Source organism: Oryctolagus cuniculus, chromosome 13 (genome assembly GCF_051225735.1).
Source record: "Oryctolagus cuniculus isolate XC-2025 breed Fujian yellow rabbit chromosome 13, ASM5122573v1, whole genome shotgun sequence".
Lineage (NCBI taxonomy): Eukaryota > Metazoa > Chordata > Mammalia > Lagomorpha > Leporidae > Oryctolagus > Oryctolagus cuniculus.
The window spans coordinates 50359730-50385535 of NC_142879.1; the positions used below are offsets into that span (position 1 = coordinate 50359730).

General features: G+C 53.4%; 1 protein-coding gene across 1 annotated transcript in view; it reads left to right on the forward strand.

Annotated features, from left to right (window-relative positions):
* Window positions 1-25806, forward strand: part of CAPN9 (calpain 9) — a 44966-nt gene continuing 19160 nt past the window's right edge. Inside the window, exons 1-8 of the mRNA XM_070054954.2 lie at window positions 1-141; window positions 243-475; window positions 9333-9402; window positions 13571-13689; window positions 17515-17648; window positions 20724-20892; window positions 22561-22644; window positions 25059-25144. Of these exons, the coding sequence (XP_069911055.2) occupies window positions 263-475; window positions 9333-9402; window positions 13571-13689; window positions 17515-17648; window positions 20724-20892; window positions 22561-22644; window positions 25059-25144 (875 nt within the window). The 5' untranslated portion in view covers window positions 1-141; window positions 243-262. The remainder of the gene's footprint in view (window positions 142-242; window positions 476-9332; window positions 9403-13570; window positions 13690-17514; window positions 17649-20723; window positions 20893-22560; window positions 22645-25058; window positions 25145-25806) is intronic.

Below are 25806 nucleotides of genomic sequence, written 5' to 3' on the forward strand. Positions count from 1 at the left end.
GGCCTCTGCTGGGAGTTGGCCGAGCCTCCCTCTGAGCCGCCTCTGACTCTGCAGGAGCCCTGAGTGCTCAGACATCTTTCGCTGCCGTTTGCTGTCAGGGTGTACCCATCGCAGGCCAACAGGGAGGCACCCAACAAACAGGTGGAGGCCGGGCCACCCAGCCCCAGGCTCTGCGGGTGGTTCCTGGGCTGCCACAAGCAGCTTGGCTCGGCCCTGACTTTCCCTCTTGTCTCTGCCTCCAGCCGGTCAGCCAGGGAGCAGCATGCCTTACCTCCACCGAGACTCAGGGCCCCAGGCACAGCCGACTCCCAAAGATGCCAGGATCACCCACTCGTCGGGCCAGAGCTTCGAGCAGCTGAGGCAGGGGTGCCTGAGGAAGGGTGCCCTGTTTGAGGACCCAGACTTCCCTGCCAACAACTCCTCTCTATTCTACAGCGAGAGGCCCCCAGTCCCCTTCGAGTGGAAACGGCCTGGGGTGAGTGGGGCGAGCAGGGCTGGGGGTGTGGGGGTGGCCAAGCTGGGAGAGGGCAGCCACGCTCATCTCTACCTGGGCTCCCTGGGGAAGTTGGGCAGTGTGAAGGCAGGAAATGCTGTGCAGGACTGGGATGCCCTGGGTAGGGGGGTGCTCAGAGGCGTGGCAGCCCCCTCCTCCCCTGCTCTGAGCTCTCAGTGTCACCAAGGCCTGGGCCCTGGGGTCAAGGAGGGTCTTGTCAGTAGGCAGTGAGCAAGAGTCAAAGCTTCATCCGGAGGGACAAGTGTCAGGTCCTGCCCGCATGCAAGGGCCCAGGGATGCCAGAGCGGTTGGGAGGCAGTTCAGAAACTGTCCCTGCCTGCCCTGCGGGTGACAGCAAGGGCTAATGCATGCGAGGGCTCTCTCTGTGGTTTCTGTCCCCGAGCCAGCTAGCTCAACGAGTTCTCAGCGAACATTCGATGAACGGAACACAGTGAGGCAGAGGTGTCCTCCCCAGAACCTACGTGCCTGTTCTCGGAGGGGAAACAGGGTCAGTGCTGCCCCACCCCCACCCCCAGCCTGGGGGAGATGGGTGCCAAGAGGCACCAGCTGGTGCTTGGAACGCAATGTCAATATTTGTTGCATTAGGCAGGGCCCTGCCTCTGACCTGGAGCTGGCTAGCTGCCATTTCCTCCTGGTGGGTGCTGCCCAGGACGTGGCTTCCTTGGGGCCAGGTTGCTTATGTGTGAGGAAGGGCAGAGCAAAGGGGCTGGACCTCATGTGAGACCCTCAGTGCTGGGCCACTCTGGCCTCGTCACAGCCTGGGCCTCCTCACCTGTATGATGGGAACAGCAGTGACTAATGTAGATGGATGTGCAGCACACACAGTGTTCACCAGATGACAGGTGTTGTCATTGTAAACACTGCTGCTAAGGTCATTGTCAGCTCTCAGTGACGTCTTACTCACGAGGAGCAAAGAACTCACCATAACTGCCTCTTCTCTACCTCCCAACATGAAGAGAGTGTTGATATTTAAATGTATAACACATTTACTTGGAAAAGTGCACACGAGAAAGCCTCTGGACTCTTTAGGAGCAGGGCCAAAGTATAGGTGAGCTGTTCTTTGTGAAGTGGTAAGGTCTGTGTTGCTAGTCCCTGTTGTGAGCAGTGTGTGTGTGTGTGGGGGGGGGTGTCTCTGTGCATGCACACGTGCAGGTACATCTATTTGACCAAGTGTGGGCTTGTGTGTGACTGGGAGGGAACGTGTATGTGAAGTGTGCATGTGTGCACCTGTGTGTATGTGTGTGCACACTTACATGTATAGGCAAACATTCCCCCCACAGGGTGAGGGAAGAAACCTTAAGTCCCAACACAGGGCCTTGCACGTGGGTGAAATTGTCATAGCATCCAGTGGTCCTAGCAGAGCTCAGGAGAAAACTCCTGGCCGCCTCCTCACAACAATGGAAAGCTAAACTCAGTTTTGATCCTGTGCACTAGGCCAAGAGCAGTGTGAGGTCAGTGTGAGGTCAGGATTAACAGACCTTGCTCTGCTCAATAAGAAAAAGGACATTTCGGGGCTGGTGCTGTGGTGCAATGGGTAAAGTCACCACCTGCGCCACCGGCATCCTATATGGGCGCTGGTTCAATTCCCAGCTGTTCCACTTCCAATCCAGGTCTCTGCTAATGTGCCTAGGAAAGCAACAGAGAATGGCCCAAGTCCCTGGGCCTCTGCACCCACATGGGAGACCTGGAGGCGGCTCCTGGCTCCTAGCTTCAATTTGGCCCGACCCCAGTCATTGCAAACATTTGGGGGGGTGAACCAGCAGATGGAAGTTCACTCTCTCTCCCTCTCTCTGTAGCTCTGCCTTTCAAATAAATCTATACACAAATCTTATTTAAAAAATAAAAGAAAGAAGATATTTCCAAAATCAAAAGCAGATGTTCCAGTGCACACGGTGGTGACCCCCAGGAGATACTGCCCATAGCCCTTAGGTCTTCTTGGGCTTGATTCCAGCCCTCAGCCCACAAACAGGCAGTGCAGGGGTGCTGCAGGCTGGGGGGCACTGCAGGCTGCTGGGTGCTTTCAGAGAAGGGAGAGAAGCCCACAGACAGCTCTGGGAAGCGGATTCCCTCCATGCCTGCTGGGCTAAAGCCCTTGGCCTGGTCCCCTGCAGCCATGGGCAGCTTTCTCTGTTCACCCCAGGGTACCATACAAATACCAGGGTTCTCTATGGCTGCTTGGTATGAGAAGGCTAGAAGTACCTACCTAGGAAGCCGGGTCGGGGAGCATCATTGAGGAAGATGACCCACTAGGGCAGCCGACCTCAAACTCTTGGCTTCTATTTTGAATGGAGGATCAGTTTGGTCCATACAACTCCTGGATACAGCACAGTGAACTTCGGGCTGATCCCGCGAGGCCCGCGTGCTGTCTGCGTTCCTCAACCAGAAGCACCAGAGGCAAGTTTCGGTGAACTTGTCCGCTTTATTAATGACCAAGCACACCTTTTAAAAGGCAGGCAGAGGGGGCATAACTAATTCAGGGCTGATACTAATTCTATAGGATGAAGCTGATATTGGTGCCACTATGCTTCAATCAGCTTATAGGTCAGGTAGGCTAGTAGCTTTCCAGGCGGGCCTGGGCCACACCCGGGAGCAGTTTACCTTATTGGCAGAGGCAGGGGGGTGGGGTAGGGGACATGCCTGGGGCTCCCGCCACCTGCCAGCAGTCAAGCTAACTACATGAGCTAGGCATGCAATCTCACGGAATCACCCCCAGTGATCCTTTGCGTGAAGGTTCAGGAAAGGACCCTGGGGTGCTCCCGGTCAGTCCCGCCTCTGCTCTCACCCGAGCCTGCGTGCTCGCTCTCCTAGCCGCTCTGCAGAGATCAACTCGCTCTTCCTGGAAGTTGCCTGGGACTTTCCCCAACCCCAAAGAGGGCTCCACGCTTGGGAACCTGCCCCTCCCCCTCCCTTCCTTCTCCCAGCTTAGGCAGTGCTGAAAGGCCTTCCTATCTAGATCAGTGCCTGGGGTTCAGTAAATGGGGTCACAGCCCCCACTAGAGTGCATCAAGCCTCCATCAAGAGCAGTCAACCGTTTTCACGCCGAGGGCTGTACATCGGATTTCTGTGTTTGTCCTTGAACTTCCCCTCAATCATCTCCCATCCTGTAGGAGGTGGTAGAAGAAAAAAAGAAAAACTTCCAAAAGGAAAATATACCAGAGTCACTTGGATACTAGAATTTTTTTTAAAGATTTATTTATTTATTTATTTGAGAGGCAGAGTTACAGACAGAGTGGTCTTCCATTTGCTGGTTCATTCCCCAAATGGCCACAATGACCGGGGGCTGGGCCAGGCCAAAGGCAGGAGCCAGGAGATTCTTCTGGGTCTCCCATGTGGGTGCAGGGGCCTAAGGACGTGGGCCATCCTCTACTGCTTTCCCAGGCCACTAGTAGACAGCCGGGACTCAAACCGGCACCCACATGGGATGCCAGCGCCACAGGCAGAGGCTTAACCTATTACACCAAGCACTGGTGGAATTTTTTTAAATCTTAATTGTGATTTATTTTTATTTTTAAAAGCAGTTCCATACTTTAAAAAAAAAAAAAAACTAATTTGAACCTTTAGAATGACTTAATTATCAAGGTTACAAAATAAGGCCCAAAGAGCTCAGGGAGCTTTCTGGAGTCTTGTGTTGGTTAAGCCCTGAGGCCTCTAGGGGGATGGCTGACGGGAGAGAGATGTTTGCAAGCCCCAGCATTTGGGTCAGGCATTGTTAAGCGCCGTGCTGCCCCGCCTGGCACCTGGGTACGCTGCTGCCAGTTCCCCAGTACTCTCCTAGCCTGCCAAAGCTATTCCCACATGATTCAGCCCACCTGCTGAGAAACACCCATTGCCTCTTCCAGTCTCAACCAGGCCCAGCCAGCCCCTCCTCCACACCCTAGCTCAGCTCAGCATTGAAGCAGAGGAGCCCCTACCTGGTGTGCAGCCTGTGCAACCTCCCCATAGGCGGGTGCTCCACCCACAGCATCCCACACTCATGCTCCATTGCTCTGCCTGGCAAACTTCCACTCATCCTCACTGGTCTGCGCTATGAGGCCTGCTGTTCCCCAAGCACCCTTGGTTGTCTTTCGTTCAAGGTTTAGGCTGTTTTCATACAACCCTCTGAGCAGCTGCCTGGGTTCCTCCTTAGAGCCCAACCCCTCTGTAAGGCCAGGGGCTGCTTTATCCTGTTCCCCACCACATCCTCAGATTCACACACCGGGGATCCTTTCTTTTTTGTAAAGATTGATGATTGATTGATTGTTTGGAATCGTGTGACAGAAAGAGCAGGAGAGACTGGGGGAAAGGGAAAAAGCGATCTTCCATCTAACTGGTTCACTCCCAATTGCTCATGACAGCCGGCACCGGGCCAGGCCAGAGCCAGAAGCTAGGAACTGCAGCCAGGTCTCCTACAAGGGTGACAGGGACTCAGATACTTGAGTCACCATCTGCTGCCTCCCGAGTACATTAGCAGGAAGCTGGATCTGCAGAGGAGTAGCCAGAACTGGAACCCGAAACTGTGAGGTGGGATGCAGGCCTCCCAAGTGGCAGCTTAACCACTGAGCTAGCAGTTACCGAGGCCTGGACAAATGTCGGTTACCAGGATCATCTCAATGCACCCACCCTAGAAGCTAGGGATCGTTAAGATCCCTCGGAGCCTTCGTTGGCAAACCTTTGCACTCGTTGGCAAACCGCCTCCTGATTGGGGAAGAGCACCTCTCGTGGGCCCTGAGAGCAGAGTGGTGGTGAGCAGAGCTGGTAGTGATAAAGCCCTCCGCCTCATTCCTGCAGGTAACAAAGGGGTCCCGCCCACCTAAGAACACCGCTTCTTCCAGTTAGGTGGTCGTCTTCCTGGACTCTGAGGCTTACCAGGGCTGCACTAAGGGCCACACTTGTGGAGGGAAGGGACGCGAACAGGATTGGGTTATGTGGTCCCATGAAGGTCTCAGCCAAGCCCTGGGCACTTTGGAGCTGGGCTGCTGCCTCCGAGTTGTCCCTGCTGTGTTTGGCCCCATTGATCAGGCCTCGGCTGCAGATACCCCTGAGATGTGTGGCCTTGGAGAGGCTCACTTCCCCACTAGCCAACCTGAAAGAGGCTACTGCTCCCAGCAGTGGGAGCAAGCCCTCCTCCCTGAAAGGAGCAGCACCCGACGGTGGCCACCACAGAGCCTCAGATGTCCCTTCCATAAAATGGGGACTGTGATGCGACTTGCCTTATCCAGTCACTGTGAGAATCAGCGGTGTGACTGCATGTCGAGCACGTAGAAGAGCGTTTGGCACATAAATAATAAGCGTTAGTCATGGTCATTTCCATGGTTGTGGTTGCAGCCTCACGCCAGTGGCGCCCACTCTGGGAGGGCCCCAGCCTCGCAGTCTGCATGGACATCATTTGGCTGTCGTGTACCTCTGTCGCTTACAATGTTGAAGTTGGCACTTCAAGGTAAAAGCTTGGCACAGGCCAAGGCCCTGGAGACCAGCCCAGGACTTTCAGAACCTCAGGCTGTCGTGTCTACTGCAACCTTCCTCTCAGCTCTAGCCCAAATGCTGGGGGAGGCCTGGACCCCAGGCTGGGGCCCAGACACTCAGGCCCCTCCACCAGCCCTTCCCGCTCTGCCCAGCCTTCTTTTTTTTTTTTACAGGCAGAGTGGACAGTGAGAGAGAGAGAGAGAGAGAGAAAGGTCTTCCTTTGCCGTTGGTTCACCCTCCAATGGCCGCCGCGGCAGGCGCACCGATCTGATTCAAAGCCAGGAGCCAGGTGCTTCTTCTGGTCTCCCATGGGGTGCAGGGCCCAAGCACTTGGGCCATCCTCCCCTGCACTCCCTGGCACCTGGAAGGGGGGCAACCGGGACTAGAACCTGGTCTGCTGGCACCGCAAGGCGGAGGATTAGCCTATTGAGCCACGGCGCCGGCTCTGCCCAGCCTTCTTATCTCTTCCTCATGGGCTCCACCCGGGGCTGGACAATCAATCCCTTATTTACCTTCACTCAGCTCTGCTGCTCGCTGCCCTTCCTGTGAATTCATCCTCAGAATCCGGCCTGCCCTTCGCTTTGTCTGCATCTCAGATTGTCCCCTGCGTCTGGTCCTCAAGCCCAGAGACAGAGAGGGAGTTGATGGCTTTGCATGGTCTCTTGTAGACTTCTGGAGAATCAGGAGCAAAGGGGCTGGGGCGGGGGCAATTCTTGCAGCGCGGAGGTGCAGGGTCTCTGGCAGGGGGGCAGGTGGCCGCAGGGAAATCCTAAGTACTGCCAGCCTCCTTTCCGGACGCCTCTGTGCTGAGGTGCTGGCTGCGCCCTGCTTGGCATTGGCACGGAGCACAGAGCTCGGCAAGTGCAGAGCTGCCATGGGGCGTGGGGCAGGGCTGCCCTCCCCGGCACCACCTGCTTGTCAAACACAGCTGTGCCTGGTGGAGCACAAAGCCACAGGCCATCAGAGGGTGCTGGGCAACCAGACTTGTTCTCAGGGCAGGGAGCACCCCGAGGAGGTGACCTGGGGATGGGACAGGGATGGGAGGCAGTCAGGCCTGGCCTGGAAGAAGGTGAGCTTCCGCCCGCAGTGGGTGTGGCCTGTACCAGGCCTTTTAGAAGAGAAGGAGACCAGATAAGAGACACACATGCGCTCCCTGTTCTGTTGCCAGGTCTTTACCGGGCTTTCCCGGAGCCCCCTTGGGACTCTGCCAGAAAGAAGACTAACCCTCACCCTTGGGTCTCCAGAGCCAGAAGCCCAAGTAACCCTTTTTCCTTTATGACGGGCCCAGGCCGTGCTCCTGCGTCATTAGCAACAGAAAACAAAGATGGGGGATGGGCAGCTTGCAGTCAAGGAGATTCCCAGGGCAGAGAGCTGAGCTGTGCGGTCCCGGTGCTCGGCCTCATCCAGGATGCACCAGCCTGGCGGTGACAGACCCTGGGCCACGTGGCCCTCCCAGGGCAGGTGCTGGCCATGTTGCTAATGACACAGGGGCACAGCCTGTGCCCACAGCCTATACGTGCCCGCTCTCGGCATGCCTCACAGTGGGCCCCGACACCCACAAGGGTTCTGCAGGGGACAAAGCACATTCAAACCACAACACTCCTTGTGACTCTTTGAGACCAGAGAAGATGTGAAGTCCTGGGAAGCTTGAGGGAGGCAGATCAGTGCACAGGGGTTCAGGGGCTCAGGGGCTCAGGGGAGGTGGAGCAGCACGAGCTCTTCCACCAGACAAACCCAGGAGAGGCTGACGGTGCTCTGCTTCGAGCTGGATGGAGCCTGTGCTGCCTGCCAGGCCTGTCATCTAGTCTCACAGTTCACTGCCTCCTCTCTCTGCACCCTCACACACAGAGAGAGAGGCAATGCACACACTCATGCACATGCACACACACAGATGCACACACATGCACACACAGACATACACATGCACACACACATGCACACATAGAAACATACACATGCACACACAGAGACATACACATGCGCACACACACAGACATACACACTCCTTTGCTGGGGTCTCTGCTAGCTGTTGGCTTCCCTAGAGGCCTCCCCAGCCACTCCAGTGAATGCAGCCCCACCCTACCCTCACTTCCCCTCCCAGGGCTTCCCTTGCTCGTGCTTGGGCTTGGTGTGTCTGCCCCTGGTCTCACGGAAGCTCCACCAGGCAGGTGACTTCCTCTTCTTGGCTCGGTCCATTGCTAGGAATGGAGCCTAAGAACTCGGAATAAATGTGCGAATAAATGTGCACTTTTCATATAATCACTTCCCAACACTGTTTGCCTAATGTTTAATACATATCTCTCCATATTATGTGTATATATAATACAGATCATATGAGGGCACTACAAAAAGCTCTTGGTAAATGGAATCAAAGAACAAATTTATTTTGGTGCAAAAAATTTTGAAATTCATGGTGTAGTTTTTTCATAATATGCATTTTGCATGAGCTTTTTTTGACAACCACCTCATATGCATGGATTTAAAATTTTTTGCACCAAAGCAAGTATATTTTAGTTCTACTTTCCATGAACTATTTTATCATATATATAAAATAATGCACAAATAAAATACATATAATGCACTTCAGTAAAGTTGTATGAGAAATGTGTGCACATCTGTATATATTACATATATGTTTATATATATTATATACTTACCTAAATACATCTCTAAAAAGCTGATTGGGGAGTGAGGATTTGTGTCTAATCCCAGGCACCAGCCTGTAGTGTATGTTCACCTCACCTCACCTCACCTCATTTTAAGATCACAAAGTTCACGGGTCGGGGAGCTGGGATTTGAACACTCAGCCCCTGCCTCCCAGTCCAGCGCCTGGGTAACAATGGGAACTCTCCGAGTGGGACTGGTAGTCTGCTCTGCAGCCAGGCATGGTGGGAGGGGCTGATGGTTAGGAGTCAGGACCTTGTTCTCCCCAGGTTGGGACTGTCAAGAGAAGAGTGCAGGTGGCTGGGGCGCCAAGCGTGGAAACAAAACACACCCAGCCCAGGGGCCACTGGAGTTACACTCTTTTTAAACAAAATTAATTAATTTATTTGAAAGGCAGATTACAGAGAGGCAGAGGCAGAGAGAGAAAGAGAGAGCTCTTCCATCCACTGGTTCACTCCCCAAATGGCCACAACACCTGGAGCTGGGCCAATCTGAAGCCAGGAGCCAGGAGCTTCTTCTGTGTCTCCCACATGGGTATAGGGGCCCAAGCACTTGGGCCATCTTCTACTACTTTCCCAGGCCATAGCTGGATTGGAAACGGAGCAGCCAGAACTTGAACCAGCGCCCATATGGGATGCTGGCACTGCAGGGAGTGGCTCTACCCACTACACCACAGTGCCAGCCCCTAGAGTAACACTCTTTGTTCTTCCAGGAAATCGTGACAAACCCAGAGTTCATTCTTGGAGGGGCCACCAGGACTGACATCTGCCAGGGGGAGCTTGGTAAGTGTGGGAAGAGGGAGCTGGGATAGAGTGCCGTGGGGCCAGCAGGACAGGGCTGTGAGCTGCCAGTGCAGCGAGCAGCAGGCAGGAGCCCTGGGCTTGGGGGAGCAGCACCGCTACCCCTGCCACTTCCTCCTCCCCGATCTGTGGCCACTCCCCTCTGAATGGAGCCCAGCGGCCCCCAAGCTCCTGACACTCTCATTTCTCTGGGGAGGGGTGTGCCTGTTGCCTGGGGCGCACAGCCTGAGCACAGTGGCACCCCACCCTGTGACTATAGCTTACACCTGCACCGTGACCTCGCTCACCTGCCAGGCACTCTCCTAGGTGCGCGCTGCCTCCTTTCTCTTCCCAACAGCTCTCCCAACAAGGAAGTCAAGGCAGTCAGACTTCAAAGCAGACAGCCTCCCGCTGCAGATACCTCATCCCTGACTACTCTCCACGATGCCCCTCAGCTCACACTTGGGCAAATCCTCCACACCCTGAGCTACCCAGTTTCCCTCCACAATTGACCTGAGTGTGCACCCACACCAGCTAAATTGGGCCTTGCATTTCCAGATTTGGTCCAAAATTGGGCCAGGTCTACCTTTATATATCTATCGGGGGAGGGGTGGCAGAGAGACCTCCTTTAACAAATACTGGTGGAATCAGCCAGAGAGAGAAAGTGACTTGCACTAGAAGGCGTGCAAGCTTGTGCAGAACCTGGCTCCCCTGCAGCTGAGGGTCTCACTGCGGTCTCCTGGCAGCTCATGCTGGGACCTCCATGCTGACCGACTGAATGAGCCCAAACACAGAATCCAAGACTCACGCACCTACACTGATAATGATTAATTACGTAGGCAGATGGAGCCTTAGCCCATTTGTGCTGCTAGGCCAAAACACCTGAGACGGCAATTTATAAGGAACAGAAGCTCACTTCTCACAGTTCTGAAGGCTGGAAGTCTGGCATCAAGGCATGGAGAGGTTCAGCTGGATGAAATCCTGTTCTGATAGAGGGCATAGAAGTCTAAGTGGAAGGCCCAGTGTGGTGAAGGCTGTGTCCCCACGTGACAGAACCGCGCAAAAGCACATTGGGGGCCGGCGCTGCGGCTCAATAGGCTAATCCTCCACCTAGCGGCGCCGGCACACCAGGTTCTAGTCCCGGTCAGGGCACCGGATTCTTTCCCGGTTACCCCTTTTCCAGGCCAGCTCTCTGCTGTGGCCCGGGAAGGCAGTGGAGGATGGCCCAAGTGCTTGGGCCCTGCACCCCATAGGAGACCAGGATAAGCACCTGGCTTCTGGCTTCGGATCAGCGCGGTACACCAGCCGCAGCGCACCAGCCGTGGCAGCCACTGGAGGGTGAACCAACGGCAAAAGGAAGACCTTCCTCTCTGTCTCTCTCACTATCCACTCTGCCTGTCAAAAAAAGCACATTGGGCCCTCCGTGTGAAGCCTCTTGCAAGAAGACCTCACTCCCGTTCCCAAGGGAGGAGCTTCATGATCTGTTCACCTGCTGAAGGCTTCTTAATACTATCACACTGATCATTTAGTCTCAGTCTGGGGGTGGGGGGACATATATAGAGCATGATTGACTGACTGATACATCCATAGGCATGTAGACAGATAACTGGATACACAGATGATCAATAGGTAGATAAGGAGGTAGGGGGATGGAGGAGAGCTAGACAGATAGACGGATAACAAAGGAAAGGTGATAGATGCATAGATATGCATAGACACATAGATAGGGTAGACAGATGTGTGGGTGAATGACAGATAGATGTGAAAATACATAAGAAGGTAGGCAAGTAGATCGACGATAGATGTTAAATGATGGATAGATAGATGATGCATAAATAAAATTGCATGTTCTAGAAACAACTGGACTCTTCAAAAATTTGCCCTCAGGCAGTCTTCAGCTGCCAGGTTGAGCCTTCTCCTGGAAATTGTTCCTGTCCCTCCCTACCCCTCCCACTCCTCTACCCCTTCTCACCTGCCCCAGGGCCCCACATTGCCATGTGATAGAAAATCATTGTGCCGATCTGTTTTCCAAAATTCTGGCTTGTGACACGGGTGTGAACTTATATATGGAATTACACTTTATACTTCCCCTTAGTAGAACATTAATTCTAAGTATTATTTTGTTATATCCAAATATAGTACAGAGCAGGTGGACAATTTATGCAAAGTAGCAATGAAATGATCCCCTGTGAGCTCTCACCACCCGCAAGAACAACTAGGTGCCACCAGCACCTCTGCTGTGCTCCTCCTGTCAAGGCCCTGAAGCCATCACGCAGCTGGCCACTGGACAAACTGACCTGCAGAGACCAGTTCCTCTTGGGCCCAGCACTGGGTGGCCAGCCCTGCTCGCTGCCCAGGCCCTGCAGGGAGAAAAGCTGTCTTGTTCCTTGGCTGGTTGTTCAATTCTTGTGAATTTTGCAAATAACATGAGCTTCTAAGCCTGCTCCTTGGAGGCTCAGAGCAGTTCCAGCCGAACAGACTTGAGATGGGTTCCCGGGCCGGAAACAGACGTGTATTTCCCTCAAGTGGGCACAGCTGTGAGCTGGAGGAGAGGTTGGGGTCATCTCAGGACAGGGTGATTCTATCAGACTCGGCCTGGTCCTGACTGCCCTTGACCTGAACGCAGTGTCTTTGCATCCTGGCCTGGCACAGTGTCTGCCACCAACGAACCACTCACTAACGTTTGTTGAAGCAATGCTCCTGCAAGCCTGCAGTTCGAGTCACTCCCCACTGGCAGCTCCCAAAGCTAACTGGAGGCTTCCACGGACCAGAGGATGCATTAGGACCGAATCCATGTGTTCCTCAGTTATGGCTGGGCTGGCACACACCCTGTGGGAGACACCTTCGAGAGAGCCAGGACAGAGTGACTCAATGGTAGCTCTCCTGACCCTGGCCCCCGTGAGCCTCCCTTGCTTGTGTACAACCAGAAAATGTTCATATTACAGTGTCCCCACGCTGTGGGACCCAGCACTCTGAGGAAACCAAGTTGAGTGGGACGCTGGTATTGTTTACTGAACACACAGACATCCGGATAAAGCCCAGAGACCCTGTGGGATAAGCGGACAGACCCAGGATCTGCTCACACACCTTCCAGGGGTAGCATCCAGAACGCTGCAAGGCTCTTCCTGGACACTTGGTCCATTCCCAGTGCGGGCAGAGGAACGCTCTGGGAGTCCAGTACCATACAGAGGAGACGCTGCTGGATGCTCGACTCCACTTTTTTTTTTTTTATTTTTTGACAGGCAGAGTGGACAGTGAGAGAGCGAGACAGAGAGAAAGGTCTTCCTTTGCCGTTGGTGCACCCTCCAATGGCCGCTGCGGCCGGCGCAGGAGCCAGGTGCTTCTCCTGGTCTCCCATGGGGTGCAGGGCCCAGGCACTTGGGCCATCCTCCACTGCACTCCTGGGCCACAGCAGAGAGCTAGCCTGGAAGAGGGGCAACCGGGACAGAATCCGGCGCCCCGACCGGGACTAGAACCCGGTGTGCCGGCGCCGCTAGGAGGAGGACGACTCCACTTTTTAGTCTTCCTCCAGAGGTGTAGCCGTGTAGACACAGCTGGGGAGTTCCATAGGTTAATAATTCTGAAAAAGCCGAGATATTTGGAAGCAAATGGAGCTGCCACCAAGCTGCTGCACTCTGTATAACTGCTCTCTGTAACCACCGAGGCCTACACCTGGGGAGTCTGGAGCGTGGGGGCGGGGCGGGGCGGGGCGGAGGAGCATCCACAGCGGGTGTTTCCAAGTGCCCTCCCCAGCTTCTGCTAAGAGCCAGCTGGGGCTGCAGCCATGAAACGCATGCTTGCTCAGCCCACGCGGACACCAACCCTGCAGCCTCGGTTGCCTGGAGGGGAAGTTGCTGGAATGTCACAGACGTGGTGCGTAACGGAGCCTTGTCTGAAACTCACGCAGGCGAAGTCCCCAACACTGCCAAGGAGGCAGCGCTGTCTCTGCTGGGTTGGGCAGGGGAAGAGCAGGCAAGGGAGGCTGAAAGGAAGGCAGAGGCCCTTGCTGGTGTCCTGTCCACTTTCTAAATGCAGAAAAGATGTGGCCACGCCTAGAACATCCACCCACCCACCCACACACACACACACACGCATCTCTCTCTGGCACACAGCTTCCCCATTTGCTGTGAATTAGCACTGAAAACCCTGATTTCTGACTTGCATTTTGCAGGAGACTGCTGGCTACTGGCTGCCATTGCCTCCCTCACACTTAATGAAAAAGCGCTGGCCAGAGTGGTCCCCCAGGAGCAAAGCTTTGGCCCTGGTTATGCTGGGATATTCCATTTCCAGGTAAGGGGGAGTCCTGGGCCTGTGGATTTGCTTCTCTGGGGCCCAGCAAGATACTATGTGCATCTCTGCACTGCCTGGTGGCCCTGAAAGGAAGGCGACCATGCCTGTGTGAGAGGCAGGTTCCTAAGACACACCAAAACCACACGTTGTCAGAGACTAGCATCTAAATGCATCAGAGCACGGACAGCATTGCACAGGAAACCCTCTAGCAGGCACACAGTAAAGCTGCAAGTGACACGTGGCGGCTCCAGAGGTCCGTCCGTCATATTTTTATTTGCAATTTCTTGTGTTCAGTGCATAAATTGCCTAAAAGATTTATACCTCTGGGGGAACTGGATTATTTTTCATAAACAGAGAAGTCCTTCTTACTGATGACATTTAAATTTGAAGATCTTGAATGAGCTGAAAAAATAAAAACTAAGAGAAACACAGAGACAATGTCTCCTGGAATCCGTGTGACCCACTGCTGAGCCACAAGCAGCCAAGGTTTCCCCTTCCGTCTGCTCTCCCCCCACCCCCAGTCCTTATGCAGTACAGCACCCACCAGGTATACATATATATATACCTACATAATTTTTATTTACTAATATTTGTTTAAAATGAGAGAGTCAGAGAGATCTTCCATCTGCTGTTTCACTCCTCAACTGCCCACAACACACAGCAGCAGGGCTGCACTCTGTGAGTCCAGGTCTCTTACATGGGTGGCAGTGTCCCAAGTACTTGAGCCATCACCTGCAGTCCCCCAGGGTAGTCCCCCAGGGTGTGCATTAGCAGAATGTTGGAATCGGAAGTGGAGCCAGGACTCAACCCCAAGCACTCCAGTCTGGGTTGCAGGCATCCCAAGGGGCATCTTTTTTTTTTTTTTTTTTTTTTTTTTTGACAGGCAGAATGGACAATGAGAGGGAGATAGACAGAAAGGTCTTCCTTTACTGTTGGTTCACCCTCCAATGGCCGCCGCAGCCGGCGCGCTGCAGCCAGTGCACAGCACTGATCCGATGGCAGGAGCCAGGTACTTATCCTGGTCTCCCATGGGGTGCAGGGCCCAAGGACTTAGGCCATCCTCCACTGCACTCCCAGGCCACAGCAGAGAGCTGGCCTGGAAGAGGGGCAACCGGGACAGAATCCGGCGCCCCAACTCGGACTAGAACCCGGTGTGCCGGCGCCGCAGGCAGAGGATTAGCCTACTGAGCTGCGGCACCGGCCCCAAGGGGCATCGTAACCACCTCCCCATGCACCTGCCGACTCCCGAGATATTGACGGCTGCCCTTTGTCCTTGCTGAAGTGTCGTCCTCAGGCAGTCAGCTCAGTGAGCCTGGGCCTTCACACACTAGTCTGAAAAAGCAGAGACTGGAAGCCAACTGTGGCCTTTTGCAGAGCTGAGCAGGTCACACTAGGAGGCGGTCACCGCGCCAGGCCTGCCCCCAGCCCAGGCCCCTCATACACTGCCCAGCACTTGGGGCCAGCCCTGTCCCTCTGTCTCTGAGCCTGCAGGTGGTAAGAAGAGCACCCTCGATTCCGGTCCTGACAGCACATGCGTGTTTCACTGGCTGAGCCAAGATGGCAGACAGGAAGTGTGGAGCTCAGGGAGGTCACGCCCACGGCCAGTGCTCAGGCCTCCTGTGTCTGCTGGGGGAAGAGCCACTCTGGAGCCCAGCAAAACCATTCCTGCTCTCCCACGGACCTGCACCTGCCTAGCGGGCACCCTGCTCTCCTCTGCCCACAACCCTGGCTTTAGATGCTCCAGCATCTGGCTCAGCACAGAGACTCTAAAACATGCCAGGGAGCCAGGAATGGGGGCATCAGACTCAGAACATCCAGGTCACCGCCACCTGGCCAGGTGTCCCCCTGGGTCCTGCGGAATGTCACGGCTGGGAGGGCCCCTGGCAGTGTCATGGTTTTCACTTTACCGAATCTCAGGGTGGGGAAAGTGGCTGATCCAAGCTCACAAACCAATAAATAGCTAAAGCAAACCTGGAAGACAGGAGCCTTGGCTAAGCACTGGGCTACGCTGCCTCTGACCAACTGGGGGCTGGCCCTGTGGGTGCCTGTCATCCCACGATGGCAACACAACGCTCCACATTCTTCCCTCCTAAACTCCCCGGGAGGTAGAGCATTGGAAACAAATCCCTTCCATCGCTTCTGTCTCTCAGCTTCAGGGCAGGTTCGTGGTGACTTGGGGTCAGCAGAGCCATTTCTCTGTCACCCCCAGGCCCACTGAGCCTAGCCCTCCCCAAGCCCTGAGTGCCCTTCCCCCAACCTTCCCCAATCCCCCACCCCACCCCACCCCCCCCGCACAGTGCCCAGGCATGGACCTTAGGCACCTGTCCCAACAGTGCCTCTGCTGAACTTGAAGCCACAAATGGCCCCGAGAACCTGAAGGGATGGTGTGTTAGGAGGCAAGGTGCCAGGTGAAGCCCCCTAGTGGGAGTCACCTTGGGCAGATGGCTGGAAGTTTCCTTAAAACAGAGTAGAACCCCAGCCACAGCCTGGCCAGGCCTGATTGAGCTTGATGACAAGAGATGCTCAGGATGCCATGGCAACACTGTTACAATAAATGGCTCCAGAGGCTTGGTGCCAGCCTTCCTGTTTTGCCCTTCTCTTTTTTTCTCACCTGTTATTATTACCCTGGGCTCTCCTTCAGGCCAACCAAACCAGAAGGAATGGGGAGGAGACAGTCTCTGCAGGTCCAGAGAAGTGCAGAGAAACTCTGCATAGTCCTTGTGCACACCCCCCGCCTCCTGTGGACCACACACAAGCTCTCAGAGGCGCACATGCACGTGTATCCACACGCAAACACACAAAAGTGCTCTGGTACACGTGTGAGCAAATGCAGATACTTGCACGTGTGCAATGCACACATATGTACATGCCTGTGCACCCATGTGTTTGTGTACACGCACACTAATGCACACACACACATATACACCCCTATTCACACCTACCCACACTCCCCTCACATCTCCAATGGGCACCCTCCAGCCCGCAGGAAAGCTGAGTCCACCCTGTTCTCTTTGTGTGAGTGGCCAAAAAAAATCAGTCTTAGGGCTCCACCTACAGGCAAGGAGTGGACTCAAGGTAGAACCCAAAACTGGGTGGGATAACTGGGCCTCAAACCCCACACTAGCATCCCCACCCCCTACCAAAAAGGCTTTCCTATGAAGAAGAAAACCCATTCAAAGCACCATAGAGTGTCTACATGTAACTGCTGCCTGCCACCCCTGGCTTCAGTAGGCTGACTTTGAGCCCTGGAGTAGACATAAATGGTGGGTAGAAAGCTCAACACAAGAACCAGTAGGCAGGAGCTGGCACTGTGGCATAGCAGGTAAAGCCACCGCCTGCAGTGCCAGCATCCCATAGGGGCACCGGTTCAAGTTCTGGCTACTCTATTTCCGATCCAGCTATGGCCTGGGAAAGCAGTAGAAGACGGCCCAAGTCCTTGGACCCCTGCATCCATGTGGGAGACCCAGAAGAAGCTCCCGGCTCCTGGCTTTGGATTGGCACAGTTCTGGTTATCTTGGCTATTTGGGGAGTGAACCAGCCGATAGAAGATTTCTCTCTCTCTCTCTCTCTCTCTCTCTCTCTCTCTCTCTCTGCCTCTGCCTTTCTGTAATACTGCCTAACAAATAATTAAATCTTAAAAAAAAAGAGGGGGCCGAGTCCAGGCAGCCCCATCGTGGAAACCCTGTGTGATTTTCCTCGGGACTGCAAGGAGAGTTTGCTCAGTGGGGAACGAAGGCGGCAGGGCAGGGTAAATGTTTGCGTGTGGGGCCCACACCTCCCAGGTGGCTCACCTCTTGTGCCTTCTGTCTCCACCCTGGGCAACAGTTCTGGCAGCACAGCGAGTGGCTGGATGTGGTCATTGATGACCGACTACCCACCTTCAGGGGCCGCTTGGTTTTCCTGCACTCCGCGGAGCACCGTGAGTTCTGGGGCGCATTGCTGGAAAAGGCCTACGCCAAGTGAGTACCAGCATCCCCTTTGCGAAAGCCTGGCCGCCACTCCCCCCATGTCCCAGACAGCTCTCTACCGGGGTGGGGTGGGGGGGAACCAAGGCTCTGAGTGAGCAGGTGAGACCCACTGGGGCCTGCCTTCGCGGGACCTGGATAGGGTTGCTGATGGGAAGAACAGCTTTCCTCTTATGGCCTAGGTGTGCCCGTGGGTGCAGGGGCCGCACACGTCCCCTTCACCTCCCTGAGTCACGTTTCTTGCCTTTGGGGACCTGGTGGAAGGATAGTTGGGAGTGCACGTGGCAGGCAGTTGTGGCTGTGCCAGCAATGCTTGGTTCTTCCCACTTCCCATGAGACACTGCCACGGCTCAAACATGTGGACTATTACCCATCATCCTTCTTTTGGAATTCTTGGGTAAAAACTCAGGTCCACACAAACACCTTCACATGAATGCCTACAGTGCTGTTACTCATGGCTGCAAAAAACTGGAAGCAAAAGATGAATGGGTAAACTATAGTACATTTATTCAATGGAATACTCTTCAAAGATAAGCAGAAATGAACCTCAAATGCATGTCGCTAAGAAAGAAAGAAGTCAGCCTGGAAAGGCTGCATACCATATGAGCCCAAACACATGACATGCTGGAAAAGGCAAACCTATGAAGACAGCAAACAGATCAATGGTTGCCAAGGTTTGGGGGCAGGGGAGGGGAAGTGGCGGGAGGAGGAGCAGGTGGAACACAGCTGTTGCCAGTTCCTTACAGCAGTGAAACTATTCTGTATGATACTGTAGAGGTGGTCACATGATAATAGGCATTTACCAAATCTGAAGAATTTTATAGCATGGCGAGTGGATGTCAGCTAGGAGGGTGCGGAGTCGTAGGATGAAACGCAGGCTGTGACAGACGACCTAACTGTATTACAAAACATGAAGCAACCTCACCGAGCGGAAGGGAGAGAAAGATGCGGACCTGTGTAGCTCTGGAAAGGAGCGGAGTCTGTAAGGTCACTAGTGAAAGAAATCGTACACAAAATCGTCTCTCAGAGACTGCAAGAGAGCAGCCCTGCCACAATTACATGTGCATCCCAAACGGAACAATCGAAGAAATGGTGGCAGATGGTGGGATCCACGTTTCTCAGAGTTGGAATGGGAGGCTCAAGATAACCAGGAGGTGGTGGCCAGAACGATCCATTTGTTAATGGGTGAGAACTGAGGAGTCCACGATGAACTTGGACTGACCTTGATAGAGACCGTACATACCTGTATACACTTGGCTTGCTGTACACACTCATTGGATACTCCTCTCTTTGTCAACTGAGAAGACCTAGAAGTAACGGTAACCCATAGCAACAGCACACCTACTTCCCAAACCTTAGTTCTCCAGGGAAAGGGACCAGGGCTCCTCGGAGATAAGGCTTGTTCCAGGACTGGGGCAGGAGATGCACTAAATAAACTCAGAGCATCTTGCAGTGCCTTAAAGTGAGAACACATACACTCACACACACACAACTGCACACACCCGCACACACACACACATCCCACACAATCACACACACACACACAAACACTGCAGGCAACTAAAGGGACTTCCAATAACCAAAGTTAGAGCAGAACAAAATTTTTTTTAATTACTTCTTTATTTTAAAGGCAGATTTACAGAGAGAGGGAGGGAGAGACACACAGAGAGAGAGAGAGATCTTCAGTCCACTGGTTCACTCCCCAGATGGTCCAGCTGAAGCCTGGAGCCAGAAACTTCCTCCAGGTCTCCACTGTGGGTGCAGGGGCCCAGACACTTGGGCCACCCTCTGCTGCTTTCCCAGGCCATTAGCAGGGAGCTGGATCAGAAATGGAACAGCTGATATTTTAACTGGCATTGCAGGCAGTGGCTTCAGTCAGCTGTGCCACAACGCGGGCCCCAACAGCAGAAGAATTTGACTAAGAGAATAAACAAAATGGTATTGGATTATAAAGCAAAAAAACAGCAAGTATCTATGAGTCTATATTGATTTTAATAAGTGATTGAATAAATAAATGGGAGCGAAAAAAATCTCCCATGCAGAATAATTCCAAATAAATTGTGTTTATATTCCACACACTTGATCTTAGCCAAAAGGTCAAGAAGCGATATTTATATTCCAACCACACGAAGTAAAGCTAACTCCACGCTGCTGAGACGTGCGTGGCACGTGGTGACTTCCTTCCTATGAGCAGGATGGCAAGCAGGGGGAGGAGCTGCTTTTCACGGGGAACCGCACATCCATAATGCATGCAGGTGACCGGGGCCAGCATCAGCAGTGGTCAGTCATGGTGACAGCGTGTGTCCTTGAGATGACGTCATGAGGACGTCTTACCTCCATAGCCTTCTTCCCCAAAACCGGTGTGAAAAGCATCAGGTATATTCCAAGAGGGAGGTATGCGACAAAATACCCGACCAGGATTCCCAAACCTATCAGCGTCCTCAAAAACAAGGAAAATCCGAGCCATCGTCACAGCCAAGAGGAGCCCCTGTGGCCTGGGTGGGATCCCGGAGCGGGAAAAAGACGTGGGGTAAAAACCAAGAGGCTCTGAAGAAACCGTGGCTTCAAGCAGCAACAGCCAACAGAATCAGTCATTGTGGCGGCGCTGGGGGACTCAGGTGGTGGTGGGAACACCACACACTTGTCTATAAGCTCTAAGTTGAGACTTTCATTTCAGTATTCAAGCAGAGGATGTCAGATATCCCATATTCATAAAAGAGATGGCCATGGCTACATGAGTCCAGAGAAGAGGGGTCAGGTCCTCGACGTTCTGGGCGCACATCCTTCTAACACTGCCATGGTGGGCCCCACCTCGGAGTGAGGTCAGAGAGAGAGGCACACATTCAAACTGGGGCGGGGGGCTCAACTCTCACCCCGCTGCAGATAAGAGACTTGAGGCATCGAGGAAGCAACAGGCCCTTGCTCCCGGAGCGCGTTAGTGCCTGATTCCTACACCCCAGCCTAACCACGTCCCAGGACACCGTTCTGGCTTAGAAAAACTGGCTGAGGGGTGCCCCCTGGTGGCCTCGCCGCTTCCCTGCTGCAGCCGCCATGCTTCTGTCTTTGCAGGCTGAATGGGAGCTACGAAGCTCTGAAGGGTGGCAGCACCATCGAGGCCATGGAGGACTTCACTGGGGGTGTGGCAGAGAACTTCCTAACTAAAGAGGCCCCGGAGAATTTCTATGAGATTCTGGAGAAGGCCTTGAAGAGGGGCTCCCTGATGGGCTGCTCCATTGATGTAAGTCTAAGTCCTGCTGGCTTTCATTCCAGGTTGTACAGGGCTGCAGGAGTCCCGGCCCCTTGAAAGGAGGGGTGTAACCATTGTGGGGAGGGGTCAGTGTTTATTTCTTTTTCATTAAAACATATGTTCTTATTTAATATTTTTCAAATCACACAGGTAGGATACACTTGCTCTATCAGGTGGAATAATCCCAAGACATACAAAGGCACATTGTGCCTCTCTCTCCCCATCATTTCCTGTGTCTCTCTCCCCACCACTTCCTGTGCTCCCTTCTCCAGTCCTACCACCCTACCACAAGACCATGGCCACCTGGCCTGTACCCTTCACACATTCTCTCTCTCTCTCTTTTAATATTTTTATTTATTTATTTGAAAGTCAGAGTTACACAGAGAGAGAAGGAGAGGCAGAGAGAGAGAGGTCTTCCATCTGCTGTTCACTCCCCAATTGGCTGCAAAGGCTGGAGCTACACTGATCCCAAGCCAGGAGCCAGGAGCTTCTTCCGGGTCTGCCACACAGTGCAGGGGCCCAAGGACTTGGGCCGTCTTCCACTGCTTTTCCAGGCCATAGAAGAGAGCTGGATTGGAAATGGAGCAGCCGGGACTCAAACCGGCGTCCATATGGGATGCCAGCACTGCAGGCAGCAGCTTTACTCATTATATCATGGCACTGGCCCCCATATCTCTCTCTTGTTCCTCAAACAGGCACACTTGTCTACACACAAACACGGGAGTAAGTTGCTTTGATTTTACTAAAATGGAATTTTACTATATAGTTTTCTCAAACTTGGGGTTTTTTAAATCTCATACACTGTGAAAAAACATCTCGTCACTTGACAGACATCTAACAGCAGTTTTCTTATTACTGCATGCATATATATGTACAAATTTACCTCATTATGTTTTTTTGTTTGTTGTTTGTTTGTTTTGACAGGCAGAGTGGACAGTGAGAGAGAGAGAGACAGAGAGAAAGGTCTTCCTTTGCCGTTGGTTCACCCTCCAATGGCCGCCGCGGCCAGCGCACCGCGCTGATCTGATGGCAGGAGCCAGGTACTTCTCCTGGTCTCCCATGGGGTGCAGGGCCCAAGGACTTGGGCCATCCTCCACTGCACACCCGGGCCACAGCAGAGAGCTGGCCTGGAAGAGAGGCAACCGGGACAGAATCTGGTGCCCCGACCGGGACTATAACCCGGTGTGCCGGCACCGCAAGGCGGAGGATTAGCCTAGTGAGCCGCGGCGCCAGCCCTCATCTGTATTTTTAAAATTTATTCCTTTTTTTGAGTTTTTAACCAAATTCTTCGTTTCCTCTGCATTTTCAAGTTTGTGACACACAGTCACACGTCACGTGTTACATACGTCTTAGTATCTCTAATGTGTGTGATTGCGTCCTCTCTCTCCTGCTCTACCACGTGACAGTAATGGTCATGTTGTTCTGTGTGGGGAGTCCCTGCTACCATTGAGGGTTTGCATGCTCTAGAAAGAGACTGGTCTTGCTCTCACTAATAACCATCCAAGAGATGTCCTGTGTGTCCAATGTACATGGCGCGTGCATGTGGCCAACATGGGGGGGGGCAGGAGGGGCTGGTGATGTGACGGGCGGGGCATGGCACTGACTCTGGGGAGGCTTGTCTTCGATAGTGGGTCTGACACTGCTCTTCTCCTGTTTTAGACCAGAAATGCTACAGAATCAGAAGCCCGGACACCTTTTGGTCTTATTAAGGGTCACGCCTACACTATAACAGGGATTGATCAGGTGGGTGATGTGAACCCCTACTGTCGGGTACAGGGAAAGACCTGACAGTGCCGGTCCCTCATGCATGAACTAGCGCATAGCGGTCTAAACTGACTTTGATACATTTTGGGAACTGTCACCTTTGAAGGAGGCAGGCTGGATTCAACATAGCAATCCAGGAGAGAGAGGGGAGAGAGGGGAGAGAGGAGAGAGAGAAAGAGAGGGAGAGGAACCATGTAATATCACCATGGCACCAAACTTCTTTAGCAGGTGTGGAAGCCTGGTGCTCATTTCTTTCTCATAGTTCTTTTTTTCCCCCAGTTCCGTGTCAGTCTGGGGTTACTCAGGATTCTCCAGAGACAGAAACAGCACTAATAGGTTTGTTGGATGGACTTGCAATTATGGAGGCTGGAAAGTGCCGTGATCTGGCCCCTGTAAGCTAGAGGCCCAGAAAAGCCCATTGCTTAATTCTAGTCTGAGTCGGAAGTGAAGGTCTGAGAACCAGGAAAGTCAGGGATGTGTCTCTCCCTCAGGGCCAGCAAAGACTCAGGTCCCGGCTCCAACAGTCGGGCATACCGTGAATTCTCCCAGCCTCTGCCTTTTTGTTCTGTTCACGTCCTCAGTGAGTGGCAAGAGGCCCATCCACGCTGGAGGACGGTCTACCTTACTCAGGCTGCCGATTGAGATCCAGTCTCATCTAGGAACACCCTCACAAACAGGACCAGAGAAATTGTTAAACAAATGTATAGGCACACCAGGGCCTAGTCTGGTTGACACATGAAATGAACCATCACAACTCCCATTCTCCACAGCTGTCATCTAGGGGAGAACCGATCCCTGGGGCCACCCAGACCCCCACAGCACCACCCTGGTTTCTAGTGAGTGCTGCATTGGGAGGGCAGGAGGGAGAGAGTAGGGGAGAGAATGTGTTGCAAGAGGAAGACAGAACCGGAGTTTTCCCCAGCCCTCCCAGCTGAAGCTCGGCACACCCCAGTCCAGAGGCTGCCGTCGCCCAGCCCGTGGCCCTCCTGGCTGAGTCTTGAACTCTGTGGAGGACTCAGGTGCTTCTGTTCTGTCACAGCTCACGTGTGGGGTAGCACATTCTGTAAGTGTGGGCAGTAAGGGGCCCGACTCGGAGCTGGATTCTCTGAGATGGAAGGAGTTACTTGTGCTGCTTCCTCTTGTCCTACAGCCCTGTGCATACAGGCCTTGCCACACTCCCTTGAGAAGGCATGCGACTTTCAGTTAGATCTCTAAAACGCTACTCCAAGTAGCAACAGAGATCTCCTTTCATCTTGGCTCAATTGCTTTTCTTCCCTTCCACCTCCAAGGAACCGACCTTCCCTGCACATTTCAAATCCATGAGCCTCCTAAATGGTGAACTACAAGCCGTATCTTGGGCTCTGGAGAGCTGACATTATTTGAATTATTTTTAGACATTGGAAATACAACTGACACCAAGGGCAAGAGGACAAAGCTTTATGATAGCGGAAGTTTCTGATCAGTTGGTGGGTAGAAATCTTTCATTTCCCCAAAATCTTTCTCAAATGTATTGACCCTCTTTCCTGCTCCAGGGCAGAGCATAAAGGCATGACTGAATCGTCTCTCTTTCTTGGTTCAGGGGTTATCAATGCCAAGAGCAAGAACCCTTACATGACACCTGAAAAGGTGGAATATTGGGTTTAGAAGAAAAAAAGCCTTCTTTGGTTTTGCTGTTATTTAAATCCTTATTTTATGATTTACTTGAAAGGCAGAGTTATGGAAGGCAGAGAAGGAGGGGCAGAGAGAGTCTTCCATCTGCTGGTTCACTCCCTGAGTGGCCACAAGGGCTAACACTTGCTAGGCCTGGCTGAGGCCAGAAGCCTGGAACTCCATCTGGGTCTCCCAGGTGGGTGGGAGGGGGCCAAGTACCTGAGCCATCTTCTGCTGCTTTCCCAGGCACATTAGTCGGGAGTGGATTGGAAGCGGAGCAGCTGAAACTCAACTGGCGCCCCAATGGGATGAACCCGCACTCCTGTGTAGGGTGATGCCTCCTGTGTAGGCTGTCACAAGCCGCAGCTTATTCTGCTACAGCACAGCTCCAGCCCTGAGGGCAACTCTACCACTCACGGTGCTAGAAGCCAGGGACGCTCCAACCAATGAGACTTGGAGATTCTAGTCTAGAGGAAAAGACTCATTGATGTGAAAATGCACATGAACTAATGTCCAAACTCTGGGTCCCACGTGTGGCAAAACCATTCTGAAGTGATGAATGTGGTATCGTTGGCCGTGCTGGCAATGATGTTCGGTGGGTATTAGGAAACCCAAGGGTCCGTTAAGAATTGACAAGCTTTTATCTCTTTCCAGAGCTGTGCTAGCTCTGGCGTCCAGCGGTGAAGGTAGCACATCTCCACTGGATTGGTCATTTCCCGTTTCCTCATGCCTTTCCCTTCTAGGTAAACTTCCGAGGCCAGAAAGTGGAGCTCATCAGAGTCCGGAACCCCTGGGGCCATGTGGAGTGGAACGGGTCCTGGAGTGACAGGTCAGCAACGCTAGGCTGTCTCTCTGCCAGGTTTCCAGAGTGTGTGGGGCCAGGGCTGGCTCCAGTGGCCGTGTGAAGGAGGCGTGGCTTGTCTACAATTCTCCCTGGACTCCTATTCAGGGTCCTGCCCCGCTTCCTGGGTTGTGACCAGCCCTCCAGGCACGCTCCGCCATTGCCAGCCTTCAGCCCCCGGAGACAGCTGAACCAACAGGGCCCGCCCAGTCTTGGGCTGCAAACTTCCAAACTGTGAGCCAAGGCGGCTTCCTCCCCTCCTACCTAGCATCTTTGGGGTGTACTTGATAGTGATGAGAAACTGACTCGTGGTTCTTAGTCCCACTGTCCTAATCCTGGCACGAGCCACCTGGAGGGAGGCCCCTGCTAAGTCCTCCCCTTGGACTTCCTGCGCCCACCACCCCTCGCCACCGCTGCAGGTTCAGTCCAGGTCTGCAGGGTGGAGATGAAGCTGCCACCATGATTCCAGCAGCACCTAATTCCCACCTATCTGTGATTTCCATCCCTGCTGCTTCAGCTACCTGTAGTTAGTCGCAGTCTGAAAACACAGTGTTAAACAGAAAATCAGAGAAATCAACAATGCAGACGTTTTCGATGGAGTTCTCAGAGGTGTGCTGAAACACTGGCCTGCTTTGTCTCCCGCTTTGTCC